At 43.3% G+C, this 19,532-nt stretch overlaps 1 protein-coding gene across 11 annotated transcripts in view; it reads left to right on the forward strand.

Moving 5' to 3' along the window:
- The window catches only part of PAK3 (p21 (RAC1) activated kinase 3), an 86,658-nt gene extending 67,708 nt beyond the window's left edge, over positions 1-18,950 (forward strand). For 7 of the 11 annotated variants that reach the window (XM_083596005.1, XM_083596004.1, XM_083596007.1 and 4 more), the window contains 12 exons: positions 403-440; positions 2,214-2,345; positions 3,126-3,288; positions 5,572-5,694; positions 6,152-6,215; positions 7,531-7,579; positions 10,214-10,326; positions 11,062-11,179; positions 12,519-12,618; positions 14,617-14,813; positions 15,801-15,938; positions 18,317-18,950. In XM_083596005.1, the coding sequence (XP_083452131.1) occupies positions 403-440; positions 2,214-2,345; positions 3,126-3,288; positions 5,572-5,694; positions 6,152-6,215; positions 7,531-7,579; positions 10,214-10,326; positions 11,062-11,179; positions 12,519-12,618; positions 14,617-14,813; positions 15,801-15,938; positions 18,317-18,406 (1,325 nt within the window). In that variant the 3' untranslated portion in view covers positions 18,407-18,950. The remainder of the gene's footprint in view (positions 1-402; positions 441-2,213; positions 2,346-3,125; positions 3,289-5,571; positions 5,695-6,151; positions 6,216-7,530; positions 7,580-10,213; positions 10,327-11,061; positions 11,180-12,518; positions 12,619-14,616; positions 14,814-15,800; positions 15,939-18,316) is intronic. The other 4 variants (XM_083596001.1, XM_083596010.1, XM_083596008.1 and 1 more) reach the window with 1 other exon arrangement.
- The last annotated feature ends 582 nt before the right edge of the window (positions 18,951-19,532 follow it).

Raw genomic sequence — 19,532 nt, forward strand, 5'->3', positions numbered from 1 at the left:
CTCTCACCTGAGAGCTTCCCTTTCTTCTCCCAGCCTTCCACCCTGGGAAATCTTCCCTTCCTAGCCTTTCACACAGGATCTTTCACCAACCATCAGTCACCTTCATGTGTATACCATCCCCTCATTGACCCAGAGTAGACAACACATGCACACACAAAACAGAAGCAAGAGCAAAACAAAAAAAGGGGTGGTTATGCAGAAGAGATCTCAACAGGCTTTTGATTTCCTTTCCCTTTTTAAAACTAAACAGCAGCATGGGAGGTCGTGATTGGAAGCAAATGAGTAGTATAGGGGAGGGTTTGATCCTGTCCAACATTGCCACACATGTGTCATCTCCTAACTGCCCTGTAGCCATTTAGGCTCAATGAAGCTATTGAGAACTTTTGTTGTTGCACGTTTCAGATAAAAGTGCCCATGGATATATCGCAGCCCATCCTTCGGTGAGTATAAGAACCTGCTGTTGAATGTGAACTAATTCCATTTTGGGGGGGAATAGTGTCTCTGCTGAGATTTTTGGCTTGATGTGATTTGCAGCTGGCTCTGAATACCAGTTTCTGGGAATCAAAAATATAGGGGAGTGCCATTGTGCTCATGTCCCGCTTACAGGTTTTCCATAGAGGCCTCTGGCTAGCCACTGCAAGAACAGGATGTTGGAATAGATGGTCCCCATTTGGACTAATACAGCAGTCAGGCTTTTCTTATGTCTTTTTGCTTATAGGAATGCTTGAAATAGCAGTGTGTATTTAATGAAAATTGAATCACAGCAAAACCCCCAAAAGTACAATTAAAGCAATCCCTATCAATACTGAGTTCTCAGTATGAATGTCTTATTTTCCATTCTGAACAGTTGAAGTAGGACTTTCCTTTCCTCTTCTTATTCTTTTTAATGCTGAGATACGTAATATGGACTCAATTACACAACAGAGGCCATGCAATGGGCAGTCGAGAAATAGTATGGAAATGCTGGTAGAAGAGTAGAGACCCTTTTCGGATTATCTGAGAAAACAGTATAGCCGAATGAAATCGTAGGCAGGACTTGAAATATAAGCAAAGGAATGAGAATGATAAAGGAATGTAATGTACAATATATCTTTTAGAAAAAAAGTATTGCATTTAAAGCAGTAAATAAAAGATTTAAACAGAAACATCATGGAAGTAAGGATCAGTGGCGTAGCGTGGGGGGTGCAGGGGGGGCGGGCCGCACCGGGCGCAACATCTGGGGTTAGGGCAAATCCATGGGTTAGGGGGCGCAAATCCACGGGTTAGGGGGCGCAAATCCACGGGTTAGGGGCGCAAATTACTTGCCTTGCCCCAGGTGCTGACAACCCACGCTACGCCACTGGTAAGGATGGGAAGTCAAGATGCTAAGGAATATTGTATTGAAACTGAATTAAATTTCTTAAATTGTATGAAAATCAATAAAAGACAATTTAAAAAGAGAGAAATAGTGTTCATTGCATGGTCTCTATGAGAACAAGTGGCTGGCCAAAATGACTTCCCTGTAATGAATTCTGCAAGCATCTCATGAAATGAGAATTCCTTTTTCCCTTTGCCATTGTTTTGCTTTTTTTAAATAAGTATGCCATCTTTGACTGTAAAGGGAAAATGACAGTGATGAAGCCATAAAGAACTCAAATGGCTTCTTGAGCAGGCCTGTTTTTGCAGATGTGGCTCTACCAGGAGAATTTTAAAGCTCTGTCAGAATGCTCTAAATGAGATCATGGGCAGGCAGAAGTGGCTTCCCAGGTGGCGTGGAGTCACTGGGTAGCTTCCCGGCAGGTGAGTTGTTGTTGCTTACCAAGAGGGAGAGAGGCGAGGTGGTGGTGAAGTTGGTGTGGTACAAAGACACCAATGGAGCACTCCACCCTGGTACGTAATAACAACCCACTTGGGAAACTAAGCGTTGCAGTTCTTCCCCACCCAGCAAGCCACTTCTGCTCATGGGACAAATACATTCCAAAAAAGTCAGATCACTGCAAACTCCCTTTTGGTGTAGCCATGTTTTTTTCCTGCTCCACACCTAATGTCACGTGTGATTTCAGGTATAGGGCAGGTAGGCCTCACAGGCCAAGTGGGTTACCTGGTGGACCTAATTAGGCCTGCGGACCACAGACCCCCAGCCCTTGTCCTACAGCCAGACCTCCTCATGTTCTGATAGTAATCCCGTAAACAGCTGAAGCCTCATTTTATGAATACATCTTTTGCACATATAGAGCACAAAGACTGCATCAGAACCTCCACTGGCTCCCCCAGTTTCCGAAGAGGAGGATGAGGAAGATGATGATGATGATGATGACAATGAGCCACCACCTGTTATTGCCCCACGACCAGAGCATACAAAATCAGTGAGCTGCTAACAGTTTTAGTTTGAATTGTTGCCTGTATGGTAGGACCAGGTCTGCCTATTTGCCCTCGTTCAGCAGGAATGCATAGGGTTGGGGATGGCGAAGGGGCACAGAATCTGGTGGTGATGCAGAATGCGAGCTTTTGGGAATCTCTGCTTTCCATGAATGTCTAGCCCATATGGCTGCAGAGACACACAAAGTGCGGTCTGGTGAAATTTTGTTAGCCGGGTAGCCCATAACAGCTTTTTTTAAAAATCCCCAGAGAAGTCTCTCTGTGCAAATTTCCAGGTTTAACCCCTCTTGGCACAGAAATTAGATTGCCTCTGTGCTAGCTTTTTATCTGGTTTTGCTCAGAGCACACACTGCCTATGGCAAAGCCAGTAGCTATTACGAGCCATGGAGGAAAATTCATTTTGAAGGAACAACTTTGAGTTTAGTATCCAGTCTTAGGATTTTCATTTGTAGGAAACTATGGCAGTCAGGTAGCTCTGCTCTGAGATTTATCACTTAATCCCAAGCTTTTCTGCATTGTGTGAAAAGGCATAGCAGAGCTCTTGGTTCAGGGTGTAAATTGAACAGTGTAATGGAAGTCTTGAAATCCATTATCTGCCTGTCAGGAGCTTAAATTAAACCTTTAGAGAGAAAGCAATATAATATTTGTGAAAGCACAGGAGACAATTAAAGTGTTTCCTTGTATGTAGCTCATTGGCAATTCATTGTTGTTCAATTTCCCCAAGTTCACAATGGAATTAAGGTATTTCCCGCCATTGTTTCTTTCAGATTTACACACGTTCTGTCATTGAACCTGTTGCGGCTCCAGCCCCAGTGAAGGAACCTACAACCCCTCAGCCTGAGAATTCCAACTCAAACACCTTGTATAGAAATACAGATCGGCAGCGGAAAAAATCCAAGATGACTGATGAGGAGATCCTAGAGAAATTAAGTGAGTGTTTCGCCCTTGCTTGCACACTATTGATACTTGACCACAAATTTATCAAGGAGAAATCTATCAATGGATACCTAGCCATAATAACCAAGTGGACCCACCATGCAGTCTACCTCAAAGTACCAGCTAGTGGGAGGACATATATCTAGAGAGAGGACTATTGATATCATGACCTCCTTGCTATTCTCCCAAAGATATCTAGGTGGCTGCTGTCTAAGACAGGATGCTTGATTGGGTGGTTTTTGGGTCAAATCAAGCACAGCTGTTCTGTTCTTCTCATCCACCAGACTAGATAATCTGAATGAGTCTCCCAGGTTTCTGATTCCAAATGCTAATGGCCACTCTCATTGAAGCCAAGAGTTGCAAGCAAGCTATTTTTACATGAGATCTCTCATGAGACAACAACTCTTATGGATGAGCATTATTAATGAGGCACAGCAACAATTGCCTGCCTGCCCCACATCTCCAAGCCTTTCCTTCCTTGATTGATTTTTGGTTGTTTCATGATTGTCTGCTTTTTTCCTCTCCTCCTTAAGAATGTAATGTATGCCTGATTAAGGTGTCTGAGTAGTTGCCTTCCAGCCAACTTTGAGCTGCAGATTGAAAATCCAATGGAATTTCAAACAGTCTTCTGAAACATGATGTATTGCATTTGTCTGTACAACTGAGAGCTAATTAGGAAAATAATTAAGAATTAATTAACAAAGCTTTATGTTTGGAACCCAGGTGGTGCATCCCACCCCCCTAATTTTCTTCCTTCTTTAATATCTTCGGGATTGACCTCCATCCACCTTCAGAAATATGCCACACAGCTTTGTTTGATCTCTAAATGAGATTGACTCTTCTTTATTTCTTAGGAAAAAATAAATAGATACCAGTAGCACATATAGTGGTACCTCGAGTTACAAACGCCTCAGGTTACAAACGCTTCAGGTTACAAACTCCGCTAACCTGGAAGAGTTACCTCGAGTTGAGAACTTTGCTCCAGGATGAGAACGGAAATTGTGTGCCGGCAGCGCAACGGCAGCAAGAGGCCCCACTAGCGAAAGAGCGTCTCTAGTTAAGAACAGTTTCAGGTTAAGAATGAATTAAGTTCGTAACTACAGGTACCACTGTATAAGGCTTTATTCCACCTTGCCATGCAGCGTATTGTACCAATACCCTCTGGCTCTCCAAAGGGGATCTGAGCACTGAAGCAGTGGACTCCTGGAGGCAGAAGCTCAAGAGGCCTCTGCTTACCCACAACTCCTGGGAACACAGGAATCTGCCTTATGTGAAGTAAAACTATTATCCCATCTAGCTCAGTATTGCTTACACTAACTGGCAGCAGCTTGGGCAGGAGTATTTTCTAGCCCTACCTGGAGATTCTGCCAAGGGTTAAACCTGGGACCTCATGGGTGCAAAGCGGCTGCTCTGCCACTGAGCTATGGTCCTTGTTGGGAAAAAGTAGGGTGCTAGAAGCTGTCCTTGTAGTCTTGCCCTTTGGGCTGTTGCACAGAACCAGAAGAGGACAGGTGTGTGCAAAGTCTATTCACTACTGAACTGGCACATTAGTTGGGATGGGTGATATCAATAATAGCATGAAAGGATGGGTGGAAGGGGGAAGTAGCGCTACCCAGCTTTGTTACCCCCACCTGTATGAAGCTTTAGAGCTTACCAGTTATAATTATTAGCTGCCTGGCCTTTCCCCCTTGTGAATCCAACAGAATATTCTGCCTGTAACATGCCCAGCTCTAGTAACGAATCACAGAGTATTTGGGTTTTGCATATTCTCTGTATCAGAGTATTGCATATTCTCTGCGGGAGTTTGGATCTCAGCATCTTTCTTCTCCCTTCACACTGAATTTTCCTTCAGCATAGCCCGTCATGTTGTAACTCCCATGGTTCCTTAAGTTGCCACCTGCTGTCCTTCCCTGTCTACTGCAATATTCAGGCAGTTTTTTATTTCTACTTTTGAAAGCACCTAAATATCATGGCCAAGATCGTTTTCAGTGTTATGACATATGTCTTCACCTGTCAATGGCTCATTTTTAAGTGGTTTTGAAAGCAATGCTTGGTACATTTTTGCATCTATCCATTTTCTTCCCTTGCAGTTTTAGAATGCAAAGAAGATGCAGTGCTATTAGGTCTAGCAAAGATTATTTGTATTTTGAATCACCCCCATTATAGAAAGCTGACCCCTGTATCCTGCTTTGGGAGGGGGAATATATGCACCTTTTGTCTGTCTTGCTAGAAATCATATGTTCTCACATTTTTGCTCTTATTTTGTTCTTCTCACAGAATTTCATAGAAGTGTAGAGTTGGAAGGGACCCCGAGGGTCAACTTGTCCAGCCCCCAGAAGCGCAATTTGCATGAAGACACCAAACCCAAGTTGATTCATCTGATTCAACAGTTGAAAACGGGTTCAGAATCTCTCATTATCTTCCTGATCTGAAGGGTTTCCACTTTCCAATTCCGTTGCTTGGAGATTACCTAACTTCTTTTCTCCTTGTACACAGATAGGCTCCTCTCCCCCCCTTGAAATTAAAGTGGTCATAGATAATCTTCTTTCAGATTCTGCTAACTCCTTTTGAAAAATACTTCTATACTACACTTTCACAATCTGGTGCCCTCTGAACTTTTTAAACATACAACTCTGACCAGCCCTAGTCAGTTAAAAATGCAGGGAACCTTAGGCCCTCCTATGGAAATGTCTGGTGAATTTTGCCCACCCACCCCAGTGTCTCTCCCACAGGACTGAACACAACCTCAGCTGAAAATATAAGCTCACTTCACATGATATTATCCTTTTCTTTTTCTTCGCTCTCACTTAAAAGGTATTATCTTCCAGTGATGATGACCTTCCTTTGTTTTTTTCAGGAAGCATTGTAAGTGTTGGAGACCCGAAAAAGAAATATACAAGGTTTGAAAAAATTGGCCAGGGGTAAGTATTGCCAAGGCACAGGGGCTCAGTTTTGATTATAGTATTTCTGCCCATTTATTCATGTATGTTTGGTTATACAAGTTATCACTGGCATATTTTCCATAAGGCAGGGACTACAATTTGGTTGCCTCGTCTTCACACCTGGAGCTACCAATGTGAGCAACCATCAGTAATTCCCTGGTTCAGATCTCACCTCAACACCTTTGAGTATTCCACAGTATGGGAAAGATAAAATATTGCTGTTGTGTGCATCATGACAAATATATTTTATTGCAGAATAAAATTTTATTTATATGTGTTATTTTATCACACAGAAACTGGACTTGTTTGCAAATAACACTAACCCAAGGTTTGTTTAAGCCAAGGCTTGTTCAACAAACCACAAGTTAATACAAGTTAGCCCCCAGACAATCAAAGAAGGAGTGGCTTCTTTCTTCAAAATTAGGTCCCCTGCCCCCAGCCGTTCATTAAGTTTGCTGAGCATTTATAGTTTGAGCATTTGAACAAGCAAACCATGGTTAAGGAAGGGTGCTGCTTTTTAATGTAATTCCATGCTATAGTTGAAAGAAATCAAGGTTCATAAGTCAACATCAAACCATAGTTTCAGGTTGTGGTTTGTTGACAGTAAACAACCCATATTGGGCCTCTGGGCAGGGTTCACATGTAATGCTAACTCATGGTTTGACAAACCATAGTTTAATAAATCAGCATTTAGCATTGTGTGAGAACCAAACTGTAGTTTCATATTCAATCTCAAAATACTTCTGACACCTGCCAGACCTATTTCTGTAGCCTGAAGAATGACATCTGGATATAAGCAGGTAGAAGGTTATCTAAATAAAATGCTCAAATCAAAATCCTCTGCACTTGAACTTTGGTTCTCCACTGACAACCATGAGTAAACAGGTTTTTTAAAAAATGTAAACAAATTGGATTAAACCTCCCTATTAGTCACAGAAAACACATTAGCATTAACATTGAAATGATGAATGGCATATCCAATGGAAACATTGCATTAAACCGAGGGATCCAGGCTGTGGGAGAAAAACGTGAAATGCTCTTAAAATAATTTTGCTTGCTAATTAATATCCACAGTTCCAAACAACATTCTGGCATTGTAGAAAGACTGTTCAGTGCATGTCAGTGTTAAACATCTAATAACTCACCAGCTACTTAATTGACAGAATCTTTTCTAAAACTGGGCAACACACTTTGTAGCAGTGACCAGCAGGCATAAGTATGTGCTCATTTTTATTCATGTTCTTCCTGTTTGGCACCTCCACATATCTTGACGACACATTCTATTTTCTTGTAGAGCTTCAGGTACAGTTTATACAGCGATAGACGTTGCCACAGGGCAGGAGGTATGTGCAATGTTGGTGTCTGTTTCTTCTCTGCTTTTAAAATTCTGCCCAGTTTTCTCATACCGCTTGTAATACACTTGTACACACTTTTGGGTTATTGCCTGCCTCTGATGCAGAACTGCATCACTTGTAAGTAAGAATGGGGGAGAAATTGGGTTCAGATCACATTTAAAGGCAAACTTACCTAATTCACACTTTCTGAAACAGTATATGAACTGAAGTGTAGGCACCCTTTGAAATATTCACAGTCTGAATTTTGCAATTCTGAGCAATGTGAACTACAGGCAAGCAATGTGTACAAAAATGCATATATTAGTGGAAAATAACGTACATAAATGTGTTGTGTTAGGAAAAACTGCTTCCCAAAACCTGTGTATGGGGGGAAATGCAGCGGAGGTGGTATGGCTCTGAATACCACTTTTTGGGATCATGAGTATGGAGACCACAGCTGTTCTTGGGTCCTACCTGCAGGCATCCCATAGGCACCTGGTTGGCACCTGGTTAGCAACTGTGAAAACATGATGCTGGATGAGTTGGGCCTTTACCCTGATCCAGCTGGGACTTATCACCTGTTCTTAAGCTTGATGGGTCTTAGTACTGATTATGGTGGCTGTGGCAGAAGACATAATGGATCTGGCAACCTCTGTGATGGAACACAGTCTGTTGGTTGTGACTATATGTATTTGCAGCAGTCGATGTGACTTGCCCTCAGTGCTCATTTGCTGTAGAAGCAGGTGCTAAAATCCAGCTGCTAAGCCTGTCATAGTTAATACAATACCCTCCTATCTTTTTAGGTGCTGGGTGGTCTCATAATGGAGATTCTATACATATTAGTTCCAGTGATGCTAATTATTCTTAACACTTGGACAGACTCTTTGATTTCCAAAGTTTGCTATAAATATTAATTAAAGACGGATCGCGGTTAAATATCTGGGATTTGTATTTAGGTAACACGGAGGTTAGTTGACCTCAAGAGTTAAAGCTAAGGGAGGGGGAATCAAACTGAAGGTCAAAGGCCTAACCTTAAGCTATGCAATTATGAGTCGCTTGTGTCACACTCGGTACCATTCTGCATGTCGACCGAAGTGTGACCCATACAAAGCACTGAATGGGGAGGCCTCTGAACTTCTTTGAGTTTGACTAATGTTGAGTTGTCAGCTTAAAGTTTGCACCTTTTTTTCACAATTATGGTGAAGCCCAGTAGAAAGATCAGGGTTTTCAAGCTTGGAAGGAAAGAGAGGTTAAGGGGCAATCAAGATTCATTAACACTCATGCAAGTTTGGCTGTTGATATCAGCAAGATATACATTGCATTGACAATTATCAGTGCTGGAACACTAGATAAAGTTGAGCAGGATACCTCCAGATATATAGTGGACTCTCAATTGCCAGTGATTTCAAAAAGAGATGGAACCCCCAGGAGTGCAGCTGAGACACTGTTTTACCCAGCATTTCATGGATAGCATTAGGTGTGTTTGCTTTTTTAAAATTCCCTTTTTGACCCTATTGATTGTGACCACAATCGAATATTCACACCATACAGCAGAAAATTCTTCTCCACCTCCTGTACATTTTATCCATTGGGTAGTATCCAAGGGCTTCTTCCCTCCTATGGAAAGAGTCTTCCTCCCAGGGCAGGTCTCCTTCTGTCAGAGCAACCCATTTACTGTGCATACTGGTTTCTGAAGCAAAGTGTGTTAGCACTTAACATAGCTGTTTCCTAAGAATGTGAATCTGCTTGTTGTCATCATAGAACTGATGCAACTTAGATATATTCAACAACATTTACTGTGCACTATTTATAATGAATTCTTGGTAGTGGGAAGCTTAAGTTTTAGATCCAGATAAGTTCACAGCTGAGGAGTGTGTGAATCCCTCCTCGTACTCACAGATTATCTCCATGCAAACTGTCCCCATACTTTTCTCCTCAGCTGAGCTTTAATACCAGCTTGGCTAAGAGAAAAAAAACTTGGCACAGAATGTACAGGGAGGCAAGTGGTGGGCGCAGAGTGCGCTTGGCTCCCCTCACTCACATAACCTAAATATAGAGCACCCCCCGTCCTCTGGGTTGTATGTGACTTGAGGAAGGCCTAGAATTAAACCAGGTGTGGGAAAGCTTTGCCCATCCAGATGTTGCTGAACTACAACTCCTGTCAGCTCCAGCAAGCTTAGCCAATGGCCGGGGAGGATGGGAGCTGCATTTTGGCAACATCTGGAGGGCCACAGGTTCCCCACAACTTCTTTAAACCAATAAGTCTGAGAGATGGTAATAGTGACCCATGAAATCCCTGATTTGATTCTCACCTTTACCATGAGCTTCCTAAGTAACTTTAGATCCCCCCACCATTTGCAGCAAGGCCAGCTAACCTTACAGGGTTGCTGCAAGAACTGCAACTAAGTTATGCATGTCAAGCACTTTGGAGACCAGGAAGTGCTATGCAAATGCTAAGTATTATAGTTATTACCTAATTTGCCCTCTTAATTAACTTGGTGCTGTTCTCAGCGGTTACCTATCTAGTTGCCTCCAGTCTATTGCACTTATTTTGTGCATGTTTTTTTTTTTAAATTGTTTGTTTTCTGAAGGGGAGGGTTCACTTAAAAACAGAAATTAAGTTTCATGAAAATGTCATTTCAGGTGGCTATAAAGCAAATGAATCTCCAGCAGCAACCCAAAAAGGAATTAATAATCAATGAGATCCTGGTCATGAGGGAAAATAAGAATTCCAACATAGTTAACTACTTAGATAGGTAAGTACCTTCAAGTGACCATCTGATAATGGTTGCTAGGAAGCTTTGGATAAAAATGTGATCAGTGGTGGAGGCTGCACCACTAGGGCAAGTGGGCCATTGACCCATCAAGCTTGGTCTGTCCTCAGCCAGCCCCAACCTATTGCTTTGCTTACAACCAGTCTAGGAGGTCACACTGGCTCTGCCTATCATTGGCTCTTGGTCTGCCTACTGTTTGTGCTCCCTGTCCTCTTCCCTATCGGTTCCAATGAGCACCAGCCCCCACTGGTTTTGAAGGTTTGCTGTAAGCCACCTTAGGCACAGTTCCTTGTGGAAAGACAGCAAATGAGTAAATCAATCACTGGTGACCAAAGGATACTTGCTAGCTTCTTGGGTGTAACTGTTCATTTGTGGGAACTGTTAGGCCACAAGTGCCTCATTAGAAGCAGGTGCCAGCCTGAGCCTCTGCTGAACAGCTGCAAAGTGGAGAGGGAAGGCAGATTTCCAGGTGCTATTCTGCTGCAGTTTGGCCAGTATGCATCCAGAACCCCAGGGGAGAGGTGGGGACCATAAGAAAAATAAGTTAATAGCGTGGGGAGGGTGAAGCATTCCCTCCTGTCTGGTACCCATCAATACCTTCTGTTTCTTTGGTTTATTGGTGTAATGTTGTTTGTGGACCACAGCATTCAGACCACATTGAACTGATATTTTTTTCCATATTCATCTACTAATGACTTCTTGAATTTGATGTCTCAGTTACCTTGTTGGTGATGAACTTTGGGTGGTAATGGAGTACTTGGCTGGTGGCTCTTTGACTGACGTTGTTACAGAAACCTGCATGGATGAAGGGCAGATAGCTGCTGTCTGTAGAGAGGTAAGTAATTTCATTCTGTGACAGCAAGGTGGTCTTCAACCAACAGTTATGTTTATACATTGGCCTGCTTTGGATGCACATATCTTGGCTCATGAAGCTGAAATATATACTGTCCAGTGCTTTTTGTGTGTGACAAAGTGTCACCAGTATGGAATGCCATTGCCTCTGGTTTTTTTGCTGCCCATCACAACCATTTTGTGCTTGGACCTATGGCACTTTTATCAAGATTTGAGTACCGACACTTCATTTATTTGTTTGTTACCAAAACAAAAAGCACTGGGGCTATCCTTATGCCTATGTGCATTGTCCCTCCCCTCTTCCATTCCCAAGGCACTGTGGTTAATTCCAGAAATCTTTAGCCATATCTTTCCATTACATCTGAGCCAGGAAACCATGGTTACAAGGTTTGGAACAAGTGAGAACTTTACATTTCCTTCAAACCACGGTTTAAGGTCCTTGACTTGCTCTGAACCTTCTTAAGCCTACTGTTGTGTGCAACCTTAGCTCTTCTCAGAGTAAGCCTATTAAAACGAGTGGCTATAAGTTATTCATGTTCATGGTCCTACTCTTGAGCTGAGCAAATGTTGGACCAACAACCCATTGTTTCCAGGTTTGACTATAGCTTAAATGAAGTCTTCTTACTGCAGCATACCAAGAGGAGAGGGGCAGTGGAGTGTGAATGCACTAATCCCATGCATTTCCCAACCTTTTAAGCTGAGATATTTACATACAAACCAGGCTGTTGCCACCTTTTGCCATGAGTATATCTGCTAGATAATGGTAGGAGGAGCTAGCCAGTCATGCCCAAAGTAGCATTGCTCTAGGGTACTGTGGGGAGTTTAAAACCATGGTTTGTAATTTCCTGATGACCGAGGTGGGACAGAGAAGATGCCACTGCCAAAGTATATGCCCACAGTTGTTGGATACTTCCTGTGGGAAGGGAGAATGATTTGGCCATTGAAGAGTGGATCTCTATTCAGCGAAGGAAGTGGTGGCAGTGCTGGGAAATGGGCTAAATGTACCAAGGTATGGTCTGAAGCTTCAAGAGGCCACCTGCTTGCTGAAGCTAAGCAGGTATGGGTCTTGACACCTGGGTGGGTGACCACCTGGAAGCCACATATATGCTACCTTGGAATGAAATAATGTGTGAGTGCCCATGTAGCAAGTTGCTCTTTTCGTAGCGTAAACTCTGTCATCTTACCATTCCTATAGAAATGAAAACAAAAAATGATTCGGCAATATACTTCACCTCCTCCATTTCCTAATAAGTCAGACCATAATCCTTGACTTGCACCATGCTCTTTTAAAAGTATCTTATTTATTATTTTCTAAATATCAGTGCCTGCAAGCTCTGGATTTCTTGCATTCAAACCAAGTGATCCATAGAGACATCAAGAGTGACAACATTCTTCTTGGGATGGATGGATCTGTCAAACTCAGTAGGTATTCTCTGTAAGGCTTTTGCCACTGTAGTTATTGTGGTGTGGTATTGTGGTGTGTTATCAGGGTAAAGTGGTGGTATATATCTCTCCCCTCCAATAAAAAAATAGTGCAAAAACAGGTGAGAAATGGTGCCAGTTTTGGTATCAAAGGGAGTTTCAGTTATGCTTAACTCCCCATCTCTACATAATCATCCATGTGTAGCCACTTAGGTAGGTGATCATGCACTCAGTGACATGCACATTCCATCCTATGTATTTTTCAAAAATTAAAAAAGCAGCTAGAATTGCATGTACGTTTTAAGCACCTAGGATATGCAGTTTAGAATGCTTAATGTTGCATCTTCTCTTAAAATGTGCACTTTCGCATACAGTTCCCAATAAAGTACACCACATCACAAAAATTTGGAGAGCATGTGAACCCATTGATAGCTACATTTTTGATACACAAGGCTGGGAACTGGCAAATTAGGTTGCTTTGCTTTAAATGCAGGTCTGATGGTTTTCTCCTCCATCCCTAACTGTCAGCACAGATATTTGACTGGTGCTTCTCTCATTGTGTTAGGGAGAAACTTCTCTAAAACATTCTAAGAGTCAGGGAGTTCTTCCTACCCCACTTATGTTGAGAAATATGTGTACGTGTGTGTGTATGTGTATGGTGCTCCCAGTAACACTTTTTGCTTCTCAGTTTTTTTCTTCCTTTTCATAATTTTCAAATAATCTGTATTCTATGCTGCTGCTCTCTGAATCCTTATGAATTTGGCTTTTGGTTTTTATTTTTTGTTTTTGGCTCCCCAAAAATGGCCGCAGGCCTAAATGTTTTAAGATTGCGGCGGAAAAGCACTTAAGACTTTTCTCAGTACATAACAGGGCAGAATCCTATTCAGAGTAGACCCACTGAAATCAATGTGCATGACTAAGTTAGGTTCATTCATTTCAATGAATCTACTTCAAGTAAGACTAAAACCCTATGTGTCTTGGATATGCTTAAGAATATAAGAAGATGGATCAGACTGTGGGGAAAAGGATGCTGGAGAAGAGGCTCCAAAGTGATATTTCCCATGTTGTGATGGTGACACTTTGCTAATTTGTACCCAGGTTATAATGCAATCTCCTGTAGTCACCCGAGATTGTAGTATCAGCAGTGTTACACAGCTATTACTTACCCATTTACTTTCCTAGTTTTATGTGGAGATGCATGCTGCACGATGAAGTTGAGATTAAGCATTTTTAAGGTCCCATCCATTTGAGTGGGGGAAATGCTTACCACTGCTTACCTATTCCATTGATATCAGCTTGAGTTCCATGTGTGAAAATGGGGGCACAGCTCAGTGGCAAAGCACATACAAAAGGTCTCAGGTTCACTCCTCAGCATCTCCAGGAAGGACTGGAGCAACTCCAGATCTCCTCCAACCACTACTGTGGGCCAATTTGAAAGGTGGTTGGGGCTGCCCAGTGGTCAATCACAGTGCTTTCAAATGGTGTAAGGTAAGCAAAGGAAGAAGGGTTTGCAGCAACCGCTGATCATAGAATCATAGAATTGTTGGGAGGGACTCTGGGGATCATCGAGTCCAACTCCCTGCAATGCAGGGATATGCAGCTGTCTCGTACGGCGATCGAACCTGCAGCTTTGGCATTGTCAACACCATGCTCTAACCAACTGAGCTATCTAGGGGGACATTGTCCAAGGAGGAAGCCTGCCAAGCCTCATTTGACTTATGAGCTGGAGATTCTCATCTGCTGGTTTCGCTTGTTGAAATGCACCTTGCTATCCTTGCTTAATTTTTGCTGCGTTTCTCCTTTATCCTTCTTTTTCCAGTATGGATGTTTTTGTTTGACAATTATCATATCGTTTTCCTCTCTGTTCTCCAGTCGGTCGGTGTTCTCCAGCCTCTCTTCCTCTTTATGCCAACTTCCCCACTTGCTCTTTCGTCTGCTTCTTCTGCTGGTTTCATACTGTTTCTGTAAGCCATCGTCTTTGCTTTTCCTTTGCTGCAGCTGACTTCGGCTTCTGTGCTCAGATCACTCCCGAGCAGAGTAAACGGAGCACAATGGTGGGAACCCCCTACTGGATGGCCCCTGAAGTGGTGACAAGAAAGGCATATGGGCCCAAAGTGGACATCTGGTCTTTAGGGATCATGGCCATAGAAATGGTGGAAGGAGAACCTCCATATCTCAATGAAAATCCTCTCAGGGTAAGATCAAAAGTCCAGTATGCTTTTTGTTTTTTAAAAAACCATCCTAAATTGTAGACTGCATTGGGACTCACATTAGCGTCACAGGCTGATTGCACACTGGAGGCATCCAAGGTCCCGGGTGGATGGCAACAAAGACAGGGAGCTATCTCAGTTGTATCACCTCAATTGTGGATTGTTCTCAGGGAGGTTGGCAGCCTAATTCCATTCCATTTCTGGTTTTGGAAAAACAAAAAAAAAAAATTCCTTCCAGTAGCACCTTAAAGACCAACTAAGTTTGTTCTTGGTATGAGCTTTCGTGTGCATGCACACTTCTTCAGATACACTGAAACAGAAGTTGCCAGATCCTTCTATATAGTGAGAAGGTGGGGAGGGGTATTACTCAGAAGGGTGGTGGGAATGGGTGATTGGCAGATAGTTGTGATGAGCCTGTTGACGACTCTTAACGACTGCAATAGGTCTTACAGGAAAAAGCAAGGGGTGACCAACATGGCTACCTATCTGTAACTGGTTTTGGAAAGTTATTCTTTGGTTCCTTCAATTCCATTTTGCATGGTGGTTTTTTTATTGTTGTTGAAATAATGCACAAAAAGTCTGCACTTGAACTACAAAATTTCAATGCACTTTTTACGTAAAATACACATTTCCCTATGCATTCGTCCACAAATACACATTTTAAGTCCGTTTTATGTAAAATGCTAATTTGTGTGCGTGTGTGCGTGTGCATTTTTTGTGTACTGAGACTGCATTGCAAAATCTGGAGAACTGTGTAATCATGCTTACACAGTAGCGCTCAGATCCACATTCAAGAATGGAAAGTTTTCTATTGCCCATATCTTTTTATTCATCGCATTTTCTTTTTGCAACAAGAAAAATGTTTCAAGTTTATTGGAAGGTGGGATAAAAATCCTCAAATAAATACCTAAAGGAAGGAACAAGAAAAGCAGCCTCAAATAAATCAATGCAACTTACCGTTTTACCCTTTAGGCCTTGTATTTGATAGCTACAAATGGGACTCCAGAACTCCAGAATCCTGAGAGACTCTCTGCTGTTTTCCGAGACTTTCTGAACCGCTGCCTGGAGATGGATGTTGACAGGCGAGGGTCTGCGAAAGAGCTCTTGCAGGTAATGTGTTATGGGACGGAGAGAGCATTAAAGGGCACGTTCTGTTTTCTTTTCTGTCCCCTACAGAAATGTCAAAATAGTTGGATTGTATGTGGGTTCCCACATCAGCTCTGTATTCACTGTGAAGGTGTTGTGCTGACTTGGAGGTACAGGGCCTTCCTGCATGATTTCTGCTCCTCCCACATGCCACACCCACGTTGCATGCATTATGAGAGCAGTGTGGAGATACTACCAAAATTATGGGATTTGTTCCCGCAAGATGTAGTGTGGCAGTCACCAACTTGGATGGCTTTAAAGAAGGATTCAGTAAATTCAAGGGACATCAGGCTATCCATGGCTACCAACCACAATGGCTATGTTTTACCTCCACTGTCAGAGCCAGTATGCCTCAGTCTGAATACAAGTTGCCGGGAACCACAAGTGGAGAGAGTGCTGCTGCACTCAGGTTTTACTACTGGGCTTTGCATTGGCATCTGCCTGGTCACCATGAGAGCAGGATGTTAAACTAAATGGGCCTTTGGCCTGATCCAGCTCTTATGTTCTTAAGCAGTTGCCATGCCCTTGGGGAGGGGAGTGTAAGGTTTTAGGTTCTAGATGACACTGAGTGCTGGTTCACACATATCGTTTGGTTATTCTGCACTCGTTTACGGGATCCTAGTTTGCAGGAGCCCCTTGCTCTCCATATCCTGTTGCTCCCGTATATTTGACAGGGTGAAAGAGCATAAAATACAATTTTATCAGTGGCAATCACCCACGCTATCTGGGCATAAACATCTGGGTGTTATGTGTATTCACACTATTCAGAAATTACACTCGTGCATGAACATCTAGTGGCTTTGGAAGTGGTTGTGGTTGGCATCTGTCTGTCTTGAGAGACAGTGGAGTGTGCCTCCAGGGGTGAATTCAAACCAGATTGTAACCTCTCCAGGGCGCAAGCCTGGACAGTGTATATGGAGTTCCTGGGTTGCCCAGATAACAAGACCCCTTCTCGGTGTATTAGCTGGGCAGAGTGGCAAAATACTGTCATCTCTCCATTACAGATGTGGAAGTATATTAGCTTCAATATCTTAAACATGGTAGCTGGTTCTGTTGCATGCACTGGGTGATATGAAAGCTCTGCTTACGGTGTTAGATTTCTAGTGCCTCACTCACACATGCATTGAAGTGCCAGTTATCACATGTGTAGATGATGCCTGGTAGGATGGAATTTTTCCAGACAAGTGCAGACCACTGAAGTCCACAAGTGGTTGCAGGATAAAGCGCAACAGGAAGTATCACTTACATGAAAAACGAACACAGTGCCATCAGGATTCTAGCCAAAACTGACCCACTCAGAAACAAAAGGGAAGGGCTGTATCTCAATGATTAGAGCATCTGCATTGCATGCAGAAGGTCCCTGATTCAATCCCGGACATCTCCTGGTGGAGACTGCCTGCCTGAAACCCTGGAGAGCTGCTGCCAGGCAGCATAAACAATACTGAGCTTGATGGACCAATGCTCTGACCCAAGAACACAGGAAGTTGGTTTATACTAAGTGCCAGTATGCTGGGTGTGGATAATGTTTTAATTTTTTTTTAATATGTGTGTGTGTGTACAGTGGTGCCCCGCAAGACGAATGCCTCGCAAGACGGAAAACCCGCTAGACGAAAGGGTTTTCCGTTTTGGAGGTGCTTCGCAAAACGAATTTCCTATGGGCTTGCTTCGCAAGACGAAAATGTCTTGCGAGTTCCTGCGGGTTTTTTTTCCTTCCCCCCCCCCTTTTTCCCAAGCCGCTAAGCCGCTTAACAGCTGACCCGCTAAGCCGCTAAGCCGCTTATCAGCTGATCCGCTAAGCCCGCTAAGCCGCTAATAGCGCTAAGCCGCTAAGCCGCTAATGGGCTCGCTTCGCAAGACGAAAAAACCGCAAGATGAAGAGACTCACGGAACGGATTCTTTTCGTCTTGCGAGGCACCACTGTATAATGAAATGGTTTTATATATGCTTTTATTGCCTATGCTTTTTACTGCTAAATCGCTTTGAGATATTTCATAGGAAGCAATACATAAACAGAAACAAATAATTAAGTTTGCAGACAAAAAACAAAGAAAAACTTTTAGAAAAAACCCAAAGGGGACCACCCCCAACCACAACAACCATTCCAAACAGCCCAGTGGGGACTGAGCATGCTCAGTAACGATGGAATGTGGTGACTGTTGGAAAAGAAAAGAAAATAGCATGGCAGAGGAGCAGAATGTCCTGCTTTCAGGGAGTTGCTGACTAGAACCCTGAACAGGAGCACTCCTCCTAGGAGAGAGGATGCACTGCAACATTTTGCTTGTCTAGCCAGCCATCTGTCTGTCTGCCTGTCAGATAAATAACAGTTTTCTTCTTCCTTTCAGCACCCGTTTTTAAAACTGGCCAAGCCGCTCTCCAGCCTGACTCCCTTGATCATCGCAGCCAAGGAGGCCATAAAGAACAGTAGTCGCTAGAGCGCTGAGCCGCGTGTGCCCAATTCCTCTACGGCAGGACTGGACAAATACTAAGTAGAGCCTCAGACTCTTCTGCCAGAGGATGGGCAGGCAGAAACCGACACTCTCACAGTCCACGGGGGGAGGGAGGGAGGCAGCAGCCTTCTGCCCCTTCCCCTGGAAAAGAAACCTATCACGTACCTTTACCCCACTCTACAATTCCCCAATTTATTTCTGAATGGGAGCCTGATTGAGAGGGACAGGACTGGAAGCCTCTGTGCTCTTTTGGCCGTTTCCAGAGCACCGATGGCACAGCCCAACCAGCACTCAACCAGGCAGAAGTGATAGGCCCAAACATCCTGCCCTCCCCGTTTTTTATTTTTGTTTTTTGTTTTTGTGGGGCAAGGGGGGCTGAATTTGTGGCCTCTTTCACCCTGGTTGTTGGGAGAGACCCAAACTGTTTGCAAACCACTGGTCTGTTTGCTTGTCATGAGATGAGGAGGATCATGAAGGAGCTTGCTTTATTTAACCAAAAGAAAAAGAAAGAATCATAGAACCATAGAAATATAAGGGGCCCTGAGGGTCAAGAAAGAAAGAAAGAAAAATTAATACTAAATCAAGAAGCAGGTCAGTCTCAGCATCCCCTCTGAGAGTTTATGCTTCGAAATACAGAATACAGATAGCGATTGCATTCCTGGACAGCCTGGCGAGGGTGTCATGAATATTGGTGCTTTTGTGTTGGTGAGTTTTCCCTTCCCAAAGCAAAACAGACAAATAGAAGCATATAAACCACATTTATGTAACACTGCTGTTGTGAGTATGTGGCAGTGGGACCATTCCTGCCTGGTGTCCATTCGCTTCTCCATAATGCTGAGCAGCTCCTCTCCGAAGGACTGAAACAGAAGGCCACCTTTCTGCTTCTTATTCCATAGCTGCTCCATAGATTGGTGGAACTGGACTCGCTGTCCCAAGTTTAAGATAACACCCCAGTGCTAACCACACACACAAACTTGGGAGAAATTCCCTTTGATTTCAGGACAGCAACAAGGCAGGCCATCACCTCCATCCATGATGGTGCTGCCTTGAAGGACAGAATCTCATACAATGTTAGTGTAATTGAATCTAGGAGGAAGATGGGGAATCTGTG

This window comes from Podarcis filfolensis, assembly GCF_964270895.1.
Source record: "Podarcis filfolensis genome assembly, chromosome: Z".
NCBI lineage: Eukaryota > Metazoa > Chordata > Lepidosauria > Squamata > Lacertidae > Podarcis > Podarcis filfolensis.